General features: G+C 36.1%; 1 protein-coding gene across 1 annotated transcript in view; it reads left to right on the top strand.

Annotated features, from left to right (window-relative positions):
• The window catches only part of DNAI4 (dynein axonemal intermediate chain 4), a 102,701-nt gene that overhangs the window by 36,673 nt on the left and 51,638 nt on the right, over positions 1–14,390 (top strand). Inside the window, exons 5-6 of the mRNA XM_058538247.1 lie at positions 7,703–7,856; positions 10,928–11,067. Of these exons, the coding sequence (XP_058394230.1) occupies positions 7,703–7,856; positions 10,928–11,067 (294 nt within the window). The remainder of the gene's footprint in view (positions 1–7,702; positions 7,857–10,927; positions 11,068–14,390) is intronic.

Here is a 14,390-nt window from a genome sequence, read left to right as displayed (position 1 = left end):
GCATACAATATGGACTTTTGATAATAATGAAGTGTCAATATTGGTTTGTTAATTGTGATAAATGTACCATAGTAAAGTTAATAGGAAAAACTGGGTACAGGGTATACAGGAACTCTTTGTAAAATTCTTCAAATTTTCTGTATTGTAAAACTATTTTAAAACAAAAAAACTTATTAAATGTTTAAAAAAACTTGCCTAGGGGTGAGTTCCAAACAATCTCTTACTTTAATAAGCCCTCCAGGTGATTCTGAGGCATGCTCAAGTTTGAGAACCATTGCTTTACTGTATAACCAAAAGGAGGCTTATGGTTAGAAAAGCTCAAGGTTTTCATCGCAAGGTAGGGGCCAAAGAGCATCTTACACACAGTTTGTCTCTGGATGGTCTCAGTGAACAAATAAATAAGTAACAGATATGTTTTACATAAAGAAAGTATCATGATTTGTATATAATCCATTTGTGAGGAGGGGTGAATAATAAAATGCTTTTGTGACTCAATTGTATTGTAATTGTATCATACCGATTCTAGCTTAAGTAGGGGCCAAGAAAGGCTTCATAGATTGCTGGCTATTGGGATCTCTGAAGGTAGCCCTTTTCCCATACAGTTCTGAATTAACTGAAAAATATAGTAAGGATAGATATGGTAGATTGAAGCCAAAATATGACATTATGGATAAAAGCCTTCTGTTAAACTCCCAAATTTGAGGACTTACCCACCCACTCATTAAAGGATCTAGACCACCTCAGGCCTACCCTAACCATCTCCAGAGGCTTCGTGAGTAAAGGTGTGGAGAAGAGTCAAGACTGGCTACTAGAGCTCTCTCCTGGAAGAACCATCAGGAGTGGAGAAGATGTGTTCTCTCTGTCATTGGCAGTAAATAAGAGCAGGCAAGGCAGATATAAATTTGTGATGCTTTTCCAGGAGGAGAAGGATATGTAGTCAAGATCTGGTTGTAAGGCCAGTTTAGAGTTAGGGGATCTGACCCATGAAATAGACAGATTCTATGGGTATATAGTGGAGTTTGAGGCAGTTTCTCAATATATGTCAAATTCAAGCAACATTCAGGCAATGGTTGATACAGAAATCCAGGAAAAAATCCTATTTGCCATCCCAGGGCTTTGTCTATGAATGGTCGTTCCTCTGCCATTAAGTAGAAGATTAACTAGATTTTTACTTTCTTTAACCATAACAGGTAACTGAGATGTTACTATATTAGGTTCTATATATTGTCACATTGAATGTAAGATCATTTGTTTTTATAATTAGCATATCTGTGCCACAGTGCTACTTCGAAGTATATATAACTAAATTATAAATGAAGATCTGGTGGTCTAAAAGAAAGTTCAGAGAACCAAGAACCTAAATTTCTATTCTCAAAACTGCCAGTAGTCCTGTGCAGCCTTAGACTTCTCACTTAGCTTCTCTGTTTCTCATTTTCTTCATTGATAAAATGAACAGATTGGACTAGATATACCTCAAATTGTGTCCATATGGGTAATTCATTTACTTTTTCACTTATACTATACGTACCTTAGCCAGATTTACTTGTATTAACTATATCTCTCCCTTGCTTTAATTGCATAAATAATTGCATAGTTTACTGCATAAATAATAAAAATTAAAGAATATTTTTAAAAAGAAGAATCAACCAATACTATAAAAGACTAGCAGTTGTAAATTTTCTGTTTCTTGACCTTGTCCATTGCATAAGCATTTTACATTGTTATAACCACACTGTATGTTCTGTTCTGGATTGTTCTGTCATTTAACATTTTATCATAAACATATTTTCATAAATTTTTATTATTATATTTAATTACTACTTAATATTCTTAGATGAGTATTCTATAATTTATTTAGCTATTCTGACTGGTTTATGAGATTATGACTTGTATTTTTTTAGGTCATAAGGAAGGTGTTTTTCTCAGGCTTTGGGTGTTCTTAAGAGGAGGCTGAGCCTTGTTTCTGGAAAGTGTACACTCTTAAAACTTGTTTTCCTAAAGCTCTGGAAACTTTACCCATCCCAAAGCCTCATAGATCCCTGCTTCACACCCTATTTTTTTTTTTTTGGTAAGGAAGATTGGCCCTGAGCTAACATCTATGCCAATCTTCCTCGGTTTTTTTTTTTTTTTTTAATTTTTTGTTTATTGCAGTAACATTGGTTTATAACATTGTAAAAATTTCAGGTGTACATCATTGTACTTCTATTTCTGCATAGATTACATCATGTTTACCACCCAAATACTAATTACAACCCATCACCACACACATGTACCGAATTATCCCTTTCACCCTCCTCCCTCCCCCCTTCCCCTCTGGTAACCACCAATCCAATCTCTGTCCCTATGTGTTTGTTTATTGTTGTTATTATCTACTACTTAATGAAGGAAATCATGCGGTATTTGACCTTCTCCCTCTGACTTATTTCACTTTGCATTATACCCTCAATGTCCATCCATGATGTCACAAATGGGCTGGATTTCATCGTTTCTTATGGCTGAGTAGTATTCCATTGTGTATATATACCACATCTTCTTTATCCATTCGTCCCTTGATGGGCACTTAGGTTGCTTCCAAGTCTTGGCTATTGTGAATAATGCTGCAATGAACACATGGGTGCATGTACCTTTACAAATTGGTGTTTTCAAGTTCTTTGGATAAATACCCAGCAGTGGGATGGCTGGATCATATGGTAGTTCTATCCTTGATTTTTTGAGGAATCTCCATACTGTTTTCCATAGTGGCTGCACCAGTTTGCACTCCCACCAGCAGTGTATGAGAGTTCCCTTCTCTCCACATCCTCTCCAACACATGTTGTTTCCTGTCTTGTTAATTATAGCCATTCTGACGGGCGTCAGGTGATATCTCATTGTAGTTTTGATTTGCATTTCCCTGATAGTTAATGATTTTGAACATCTTTTCATGTGTCTGTTGGCCATCTGTATATCTTCTTTGGAGAAATGTCTGTTCAGGTCCTTTGCCCATTTTTTAATTGGGTTGGTAGTTTTTTTGTTGGTAAGATGCATGAGTTCTTTATATATTTTGGAGATTAAGCCCTTATCAGAAGTATGGTTTGCAAATATCTTCTCCCAATTGTTAGGTTGTCTTTTCATTTTGTTGATGGTTTCCTTTGCTGTGCAGAAGCTTTTTAGTTTGATGTAGTCCCATTTGTTTATTTTTTCTATTGTTTCTCTTGCCCGGTCAGACGTGGTGTTTGAGAAGATGTTGCTAAGACTGATGTCGAAGAGCGTACTGCCTAAGTTTTCTTCTAGAAGTTTCACAGTTTCAGGTCTTACATTCAAGTCTTTAATCCATTTGGAGTTAATTTTTGTGTATGGTGTAAGGTAAGGGTCTACTTGCATTTTTTTGCATATGGCTATCCAGTTTTCCCAACACCATTTGTTGAAGAGACTTTCTTTTCCCCATTGTATGTTCTTGGCTCCTTTGTCAAAGATTAGCTGTCCATAGATGTGTGGGTTTATTTCTGGGCTTTCGATTCTATTCCATTGATCTGTGTTTCTGTTTTTGTGCCAGTACCATGCTGTTTTGGTTACTACAGCTTTGTAGTATATTTTGAAATCAGGGAGTGTGATACCTCCAGCTTTGTTCTTTTTTCTCAGGATTCCTTTAGCTATTCGGGGTCTTTTGTTGTTCCATATAAATTTTAGGATTCTTTGTTCTATTTCTGTGAAAAATGCTGTTGGAACTTTGATAGGGATTGCATTGAATCTATAGATGGCTTTAGGAAGTATGGACATCTTAACTATGTTAATTCTTCCAATCCAAGAGCACGGAATATCTTTCCATTTCTTTGTGTCTTCTTCAATTTCTTTCAGAAATGTTTTATAGTTTTCGGTGTACAGATCTTTCACCTCTTTGGTTAAGTTTATTCCTAGGTATTTTATTCTTTTTGTTGCAATTGTAAATGGGATGGTATTCTTAATTTCTCTTTCTGCCACTTCGTTGTTACTGTGCAGAAATGCAACTGATTTTTGTATGTTGATTTTGTATCCTGCAACTTTACCATATTCGTTTATTACTTCTAAAAGTTTTCTGGTGGATTCTTTAGGGTTTTCTATATATAAAATCATGTCATCTGCAAATAGTGACAGTTTCACTTCTTCCTTTCCAATTTGGATCCCTTTTATTTCTTTCTCTTGCCTGATTGCTCTAGCTAGGACTTCCAGTACTATGTTAAATAGGAGTGGTGACAGTGGGCATCCTTGTCTGGTTCCTGTTCTTAGAGGGATGGCTTTCAGTTTTTCACCATTGAGGATGATATTAGCTGTGGGTTTCTCATATATGGTCTTTATTATGTTGAGGTACTTTCCTTCTATACCCATTTTATTCAGAGTTTTTATCATAAATGCCTGCTGTATCTTGTCAAATGCTTTCTCTGCATCTATTGAGATGATCATGTGATTTTTATTCTTCATTTTATTAATGTGGTGTATTACGTTGATTGATTTGCGAATGTTAAACCATCCCTGCATCCCCGGAATAAATCCCACTTGATCATGGTGTATAATCTTTTTAATGTATTGTTGTATGCGATTTGCTAGTATTTTATTGAGGATTTTCGCATCGATGTTCATCAGTGATATTGGCCTGTAATTTTCTTTTTTTTTGTGTGTTGTCCTTGTCTGGTTTTGGTATCAGGGTAATGTCAGCTTCGTAGAATGAGTTAGGGAGCTTCCCCCCCTCCTCAATTTTTTGGAAGAGTTTGAGAAGGATAGGTATTAAGTCTTCTTTGAATGTTTGGTAGAATTCACCAGGGAAGCCGTCTGGTCCTGGACTTTTATTTTTGGGGAGGTTTGTGATTACTGTTTCGATCTCCTTACTGGTGATTGGTCTATTCAAATTCTCTACTTCTTCTTGATCCAGTTTTGGAAGGTTGTATGATTCTAAGAATTTATCCATTTCTTCCAGATTGTCGAATTGGTTGGCATATAGCTTTTCATAGTATTCTCTTATAATCTTTTGTATTTCTGAGGTGTCTGTTGTAACCTCTCCTCTTTCATTTCTGATTTTACTTATTTGTGCCTTCTCTCTTTTTTTCTTGGTGAGTCTAGCTAAAGGTTTGTCAATTTTGTTGATCTTTTCAAAGAACCAGCTCTTGGTTTTATTAATTTTTTCTATTGTTTTTTTGGTCTCTATTTCATTTATTTCTGCTCTGATTTTTATTATTTCCCTTCTTCTACTGATTTTGGGCTTGGTTTGTTCTTCTTTTTCCATTTCCTTCAGGTGCATTGTTAGATTGTTTATTTGAGATTTTTCTTGTTTGTTGAGATAGGCCTGTATTGCTATAAACTTCCCTCTTAGAACTGCTTTTGCGGTATCCCATAAATTCTGGCATGTCGTATTTTCATTTTCATTTGTCTCCAGGTATTTTTTGATTTCTTCTTTGATTTCTTCGTTAACCCAGTCGTTGTTCAGTAGCATTTTGTTTAATCTCCACGTATTTGTGGCTTTTCTGATTTTCTTCCTATAGTTGATTTCTAGTTTCATACCGTTGTGGTCAGAAAAGATGCTTGGTATTATTTCAATCTTCTTAAATTTATGGAGACTTGTTTTGTGGCCTAATATGTGATCAATCCTGGAGAATGTTCCATGTGCCTTTGAAAAGAATGTGTATTCTTCGGTTTTTGGATGGAATGCTCTGTATATATCTACTAGGTCCATCTGTTGTAGTGTGTCATTTAAGGCCAATGTTTCCTTATTGATCTTCTGTTTGGATGATCTATCCATTGGTGTAAGTGGAGTGTTAAAGTCCCCTACTATTATTGTGTTACTGTCTATTTCTGTTTTTATGTCTGTTAATAATTGCTTTATATATTTAGGTGCACCTACATTGGGTGCGTAGATATTTACAAGGGTTATATCCTCTTGTTGGATTGTTCCCTTGATCATTATGTAATGCCCTTCCTTGTCTCTTTTTACAGCTTTTGTTTTAAAGTCTATTTTGTCTGATATGAGTACTGCTACCCCAGCTTTCTTTTCATTGCCATTTGCGTGGAGTATCTTTTTCCATCCTTTCACTTTCAGTTTGTGAGTGTCTTTAGGTCTGAAGTGTGTCTCTTGTATGCAGCATATATATGGGTCTTGTTTTTTTATCCAGTCAGCCACCCTATGCCTTTTAATTGGAGCATATAGTCCATTGACGTTTAAAGTAGCTATTGATAAGTATGTACTTACTGCCATTTTTTAACTTTTTTTTTTTTCTCAGTGTTTTAGTAGTCCTTCTCTGTTCCTTTCTTCTTCTATACAGAATTGATGGTCACTTTAGTTTGACCTCTGTCTGAAAGCTGTACTCTTTAACTCCCCTCCTCCCTCATGTTTTTGATATCATATCTAACCTTTTTGTTGTGCATTTGTATCCATTACGTTCTTATCATGGAAACTGAGCTAACATCTATGCCAATCTTCCTCCATTTTGTACATGGGATGCCGCCACAGTATGGCTTGATGAGTGGTGTGTAGGTCCTCACTTGGGATACAGGCCTTCGAACCCCGGGCTGCCAAAGCAGAGTGCACGAACTTAACCACTACACCCCTGGGCCAGCCCCTTCACACCCTATTTTTCTTTTTGCTGAGGAAGATCGGCCCTGGGCTAACATCTGTGCCAATCTTCCTCTACTTCATACGTGGGACACCTGCCACAGTATGGCTTGATAAGCGGTGCATAGGTCTGCACCTGGGATCCAAACCTACCAACCCCGGGCCACCAAAGTGGAGCGCACGAACTTAACCACTACACCCCTGGGCCAGCCCCCTCACACCTTATTTTTAACAGAGAACATTGAACTCTGACCTATGTGCCTTGTTGTGGCTCTTTATTACCCATACAACCAAGTCCAAACACCCCAGCTCTGAAACTCTGTGCTCGGTGAAGTTTTCCAAGGACCTTAGGCCTCTGACTGGCCTCAACGCTTGTGGCTAACCCTTTTCAAAATATTATTTGAGTGGATGTTGAGCCTATTTTACTCCTATATTTAACCAGAACTTCCACTGAAGAGTCTTTTTAGCTTCTGGTAAAGATGATTAGAGGCTGGTTGTGATCTAAATCAAAAGGCAACTAAAAAAAAGGCCAAACAAAGTATAAAACGTTGTTACCGTAGACTAGAAATTAACTTGAGGGCTCAAAAAAGGGTCTCATACTATGTCCCTGCATACACTTGCCCATATTCTTCTTGAGTAGTAGCAGCAGTCACTCCCCTAGTCTCTGATTTATTTTTTTTCCTGAGGAAGATTTGCCCTGAGCTAACATCCGCTGCCAATCTTCCTCTTTTTGTACGTGAGCCACCACCACATACAAAAGAGGAGGCTTCTGACAGAGGAGTGCTGTAGGACTGTGCCTGGGAACTGGGCCGGGGCCCCTGAAGCAGAAGGCGCCGAACTTAACCACGAGGTCACCGGGACTGGCCCCAGCCTCCCTGTTAATATTATGGGGTAGATGTAAGGGGATGCCCTTGGAGTTATGACTAAAAGTGTGATACTGGGATAGGCTTGAGATATCAGCAACCGTTTGTGGGCTGTGAGACCCAGTTTGTCTTCAGAGGGATTGAATAGACTACATCTCACAACACAGCCTGTGCCTTGACCATGTAAAGCCACCTGCAATGTATAACCCTTTATGATATTTTGGTGCAATGAAAATTAAAAATAGCAGTTAGTAAATGATTTTTATTAAGTTGTATGTTTTAGATTTACGAGTTATAAGGGCAACACCTGGGAAAATTGCAAAAGAAGATCTGGAGAAGACCATAGAGATAATACTCACAGAGACGGAAACACTGACGCTTTTTAATCTACCAACAGTCATGCTTTCTGTGGAATCTGAAGAAGCTGAGAAAGTAAGGTATGTGTGGCTCAATTGTCTACATTGCTCCCGCAATTCCAATGCTAAGCCAGAGGTTCTTATCTTTGTTTCTGTTCTTTAGGATTCCTGGATATATACTGGTGGTATATGTGCCTGGTGAAATTATGTATAAAGTTATATATGTGCCCTGTGAAATTACATGTAAAGTGTTTATGTTGTATATACTTTTTCTAGAGGAAGATCCCATAGCTTTACCATAGTCTTTAAAAAGTAGGTGAACGACTAAGTCAAATAATAAAAGAAATAAAGGAAGCTTCCAAGTCTTAATAGGTTTTTAATTATTTTTTCTTTTATGCATATATAAATTGTTTTCAATTTAAAGGAAAGGACTGACATTTTTATATTCAAAACTCAGGAAGGGAAAATACATTATGTAGAAATAGCTAAATTTACTATATTAGAGCAGATTTTCCATTTCTCTCTATTAATGAATATAAATAGATCATTAATTTTTGCCTTATGTATTTTGAAGCTCTTTTGCTAAATGCATACACATTAATAATTATGTCTTTTTGGAGAATTGGCCCCTTTATCATTATGTAATGCCCCTCTTTTATCTCTGATAATTTTCCCTGCTCTGAAGTCTGCTCTGTCTAAAATTAATATGGCTACTATAAATACATATTAACATAGTTATTCAGATTATTATCTTCAAATATAATTTGAATATTTTTCAGAGTACTAAAAAAATCCATCACTAAAATAATTTTTACAGTATTATTCTTCTCCAAATATAAAATATTGTAGAATTGTTTGGACTATAAAATATAGAACAATTAGATCCTGAATAATACTTTGAAGAACTCATAAGACATAAGGGAAAGCCCCTAGGACCAAAAAAAGGAAAAGAAAAAATGACAAAGGGATAGATAAGTGATCTGAAATGAGAGAGAGAGAGGCTAGAAGCAAATGTTAGCATTAGCACATGGATCTAGAGTCCATTGGTAATCTTGGGTCCCCCACAAATTGAGAGAGCTGAAAGAGAGATCCTTGGATTAAGCCAAGACACTTAAAAGGATCTCAGTTCTCTCAAGTGGCCCCAGGTCAGTAGGGTCTCCTAGCTACTATCATAAGCAAACACAGATCTTCTCTGGAGGAAAGCATATCCCATTTAGCCTCTTAAAATTCCCTCAGATTGAGTTGGGTAAAAATACACCAAACCAATAAAGAAACAAGCCATTATGAATGAAAATTAAAAGAAAAAACAAACCCTAGATCTAGACCCCGAGGACATGGATAATGATATTATCAGATATAGAATACAAAATATATGTGAAGTGTTTAAATAAAAGGTAGAATTAAAACATCATTAACATTAAGAAACTATCAAAATGATGACTCATATTTGGAAAAACATCTAAAAGGAACTTTAAAATAAAGTATGTTTATATAATTGTTGAAATTACAAAACATTAAATTTAAACAAGACATAATTGAATAGAGACTTAGTAAATTGAAACATTGATCTGGATAAATTATACTTAATAAAGCTTGGAGAGAAAAATGGGATATAAAGTATGAAAGAGAATTTAAAAAAGATATTGACAGTAGAATAAAGGTCTAACGTATATCTAATCGGTTCTAAAAGGGCCGAATAGGAAGAATGGAGGAGAGGTGATATTCAAAGAGAGTGGGTAAGGACTTTCCCAGACTATTGAAAGATACCGTTCCAACAGCAGTAGGAATAAATAAAAAGAAATCCCAAAAAAAGTAATGGACTCAGTGCATTATAGTGATACTCCAGAATACCAAATATTAAAAGAAGATTTTAGAAACAGAACCAAAAAAGAAAGAAGGAACATATTATCTGCAGAGAAACAGTTAAACTGACAGCATTATAAGGGATAAAGAAGGTCACTTCATAATGATAGGAAGATATAATAATTCTAAACTTGAATATTCCTAATAAAATATCCTCAAAATATCTGAAGCAAAAATTGGAAACTTGGTAAGTATCCTATTAAGGTAGGAGATTTAAACATACTTCTGTTAATTGTTAGTAGGTCAACCAGATAAAAAATTAGTGCAGATATTAAAAATTACAACCAAAAATGTAATTTAATGGTCATATATAGAACTCTACACTCAAGTATTAGAGAACACATACTCTTTTCAAGCACATCTGGAACATTTATAAAAATCATCCATGCACAAGGCCATGAAACAAGGTTTCAAAAATTTCAAAGTGGTGTCATACAAACTAAATTCTCTAACCACAATGGAATGAAGTAAGCAATTAATAACATAAATCTCAACTAAAACATAGACACATTCACATATACACTTGGAAGTTAAAAAGCACATTTCCAAATTCCTCATGAATCAAAGAAGAAATCATAATGGAAATTTAAGAAACACTCAGAACTAAACAATATGAAAATAATACAGATTCACAGGATGACACAACAGTAGTACTTTGAGAGAAATTTATAGCTTTAAGCGTCTAGATCAAAGTCCATAATAAAACTTATGTGGAGATAGTGCTGCATATGTTGGTGGGCACTGAAGGTGGCAGGGGTGCTGGGAGTATGGTATAAAAGAGTTTAATGCAGTCTGTTCCTAAGAGGTTTTTTGAACTCGCGCTTCACTTTTTGGAGCAATCCACATTAAAGAAGGTAATTTTAAGAAAAACCAGGGGCCGGCCCCATGGCTTAGCAGTTAAGTGCGCGCACTCTGCTACAGGCAGCCAGGCTTCGGATCCCAGGCTCGCACCGACCCACCGCTTCTCCAGCCATCCTGAGGCCGCATCCCACATGCAGCAACTAGAGGGATGTGCACCTATGACATACAACTAGCTACTGGGGCTTTGGGGGGAAAAAAAAAGGAGGAGGGTTGGCAATAGACGTTAGCTCAGAGCCAGTCTTCCTTAGCAAAAAGAGGAGGATTGGCACGGATGTTAGCTCAGGGCTGATCTTCCTCACACACACAAAAAAAAATTGCTTTAAAAGTTGCCTTTAAAAAAAAAAAAGAAAAAGCATATTATAAAGAGATGATATGTGTGGTAATAATCAATTTATATTAATGAGTTGTGCATATTTTATTTTTTATAGCCAGAGAAACAAGAATTATGAGACCCTTTGTAGAAATAGATTAGGCAATGACTTATATGTTGAAAGGATGATGCAGACTATTAACGGAGCACCAAAGAATAAAGACGTTCAATGTGACAAAATCATAAAGGAAGACAAAGGTAATTTTTTATTCTGCTTGATAAACTGCCATATTTGAATATATGTTCTTTGAGTCTGTCAATTAACAAATAAATGTTGAAATATATAAAGCAAAAATAGAAATAATTTGGCCAAATCACAACAGTAGCTGGGTACTGTGATCTACAGCTTTCAGAATTTGACAATAAATTAACAAGTAATAAATACAGATATAGAAGATTTGAGTAATATAATTATCAATCTTGACTTTTATGCAAACCATATCATAGAACTTTGTCGTCTTCACACGTTTGTGAAGCATTTATAAATACTGATTGTTTACTACATCACAAAGAATATCAACCACAACTAATAACATTTAAAATGTGCCAGACACGATTCTAGGCCTTTCGCATATATTAACTGGTTTAATTCTCACAACAACCCTATGAGGTAGGCACTATTATTATTCCCCATTTTATAGAAGAAGAAACAGGCACAGAGGTTAGCTAATTTGCCCAAGGTCACTCAGCTAGTATGGCAGGTGATGATACCCCAGACAGTCTGGTTCTCTTAACTACTACACTTGCTATCTTTCAATGTTTACAAATTAACAACCCTGAGAACACTGCATAGCCAAAAATCTGTGAGGTGTGGCCAAAGGGATAATTAGAAGAAAGGTTGTAATCTTAACGGCCTTTTTTACTCAAAAAAACTATAAGCTAGTTCTTTAAAAAGATTAAAATAGATTTCTTAGCAAGTGCTAAATCAAGAAAAAGGCAACTCATAATTAGTAGGAAAGCTTTGCGGCATCTTCACTTGCTCTTGCCCCACTCCCCTCCCCCGTGTGCTGGGGGTCTTAAAGACAGCAGCCTGCCTTCCCAGTGTGAGACCCTAGCCCCTGGTTCCAGAGGAAACAGAGTAGACCTTATTCTCAAAGAATTTGGTTTGTCTGTTTTAACCTGTCTGGGGCCTACCTGAAGGGCTGACACGAGGCACTTTTCCTTTTTTTTCGCTAACTCAGAGCTCTCTCAGGTGGTAAAGCAGCTGTGCGTTCTGCATTCTTCAAAAGCACTGCAAAGCAAATGAACAGCTCACTGTACCTGAGGCAAGAGAATACAATTGAGGCAAACGAGACACACCTGGGAGAAAGACCTGGGGAGAGAGTTTCTTAGGGAAATTAAGATATTGAAAAAGGCTTGCGTGTCAGGGGGAATTTAGAAAGTCATGCGCATGCCTAGGGCAGGATGCATGCTCACAAAAGACCTGAAAAAATCCTAGACTTTCACCTCTAGCTGATCTCTAGGCTCAGTACAAGCAGGAAGTGAAGGCTAAGACATAGTTGTAAACAGCCTGGCTAAGCGTTGAAGGAATATCCCAACACAGACCCAATGAGCAAACACCAGGAGAGGATTTTTTCCCCTTTTCTTTGTTTCTTTGTTCTTTTCTTCTCTCTCTCTCTCTCTTTGAGGGGAGAGGACTCCAGGTGTTCAAGGAAATCTCTGTCAGGACATTAGCTGACCAAAAGCTAAAAAACAAACACTTCTGAGATGATACATGACAAAGGCTGCAGACTTTATAAAAATAGTTTAGGAAATTCACTAAGCAAACAAACAACTACCACTCACAGCAAACTACAAAACCAAACCCTGAGGAGTGGGAAGAATCTGATTTCCAGAGTTACCACATTATTATATTCAAAATATTCAGTTTTCAACAAAAAAATTGCAAAGGATACAAAGAACAAGAAAGTATGGCCCATTCAAAGAAGAAATTAGCAGAAACCTCTGAGGAAGTACAGACTGGCTAGACAAAGACTTTTGATCAATTGTATTAAATATGCTCATAAAGCTAAAGGAAACGAGGGACGAAGAGCTAAAGTAAACCAGGAGAGTGATGTATGAAGAAATAAAGAATATCAGTCAAGAGACAGAAATTATAAAAATGATTTCTTAAAGGCAGGTCATTCTTAAAGGCAATTCTTAAAGACAGGTCAATTAAAATGATCCTGTCTGAGGAGTGGAAAGAAAAAAGAATGAAGAAAAACAAAGAGAGCGTGAAGGACCTGTGGGAATCCATCAAGCATGTCAATGTACACATAATGGGAATTTCAGAAAGAGAAGAGAAGAAAGAGATAAAGGGGCACAAAGAATATTTGAAGAAATAATAACCAAAAACTTCCCAAACTGTTAAAAGATAAGAATCTGCAGATCCAAGAAGCTCAACAAACTACAAGAGGGATAAACACAGAGATCCACGCTGAGACACATAATCAAACTGTTGAATGACAGAGAGAATCTTGAAAGCAGCAAGAGAAAAGTGACTCATTGTGTGCAAGGGATCCTCAATAAGATTACACTCAATTTTTCAGCAGAAACCATGGAGGCTGGAAATCAGTGGGATGATATGCTTAAAGCACTGAAAGAAAAAACTATCAAGCAAGAATTCTATATCCTTCAAACAATCCTTATGAAGGAGAAATTAAATTCAATAATTAAAATTAAATATATCCTCATGAAGGAGAAATTAAGACATTACCAGATAAACAAAAGCTGAGTGAATTCAGCACTAGTAGAACTGCCTTATAAGAAACGCTAAAGGGGGTCCTTCAGGCAGAAGTGAAAGGACGCTAGACAGTGACTTGAAGACATATGAAGAAATAAAGAACACTGGTACATGTAACTACATAGGTGAATACAAAAGCCAGTATTGTAATTTTGGTTTGTAACTCCTATTTTTTGTAATATGATTTAAAAGAAATGCATAAAATTATAATTATAAATTTATGCTGATGGGCACATAATGTGTAAAGATCAATATAAAGTGGGTGCGATGAAGCTGTATAGGAGCAGTTTTGTATACTGTTAAAGTAAAGTAGTATTAATTCAAAATATATTGTTAAAATTTTAAGAAGTTAATTGTAATCCCAAGGCAGCCACCAAGAAAATAACTTAAAAATTCCAGAAAAGAAAATGAGAAAGGAATCAAAATGATACACTATAAAGATCAAACACAAAAGAAGGCAGTAATGGAGGAATTGAAGAACAAAGAAGATATAGAACGCAAAGCAGACAAATACAAAAATGGCAGAAGTCCTTCCTGAATAGTAATTGATTTAAATAAATGGATTAAACAATCCAATTAAATGGCAGATATTGGCAGGATGGATTAAAAAAAACCTAAACATGATCCAACTACATGCTATCTAACAAGAGACTCACTTTCAATCCAAAGACGCAAATATGTTAAAAGTGATAGGATGCAAATAGTAACCAAGGAAACCTAAGATGGCTTTACTAATGTCAGACAAAATAGACTTTAGATATAATTGTTACAAGAGACAAAGAACATTATATATTGATAA

The sequence above is a fragment of the Diceros bicornis genome, chromosome 4, assembly GCF_020826845.1.
Source record: "Diceros bicornis minor isolate mBicDic1 chromosome 4, mDicBic1.mat.cur, whole genome shotgun sequence".
Taxonomy (NCBI): domain Eukaryota; kingdom Metazoa; phylum Chordata; class Mammalia; order Perissodactyla; family Rhinocerotidae; genus Diceros; species Diceros bicornis.
This window is presented reverse-complemented; position numbering and strand designations above follow the sequence as displayed.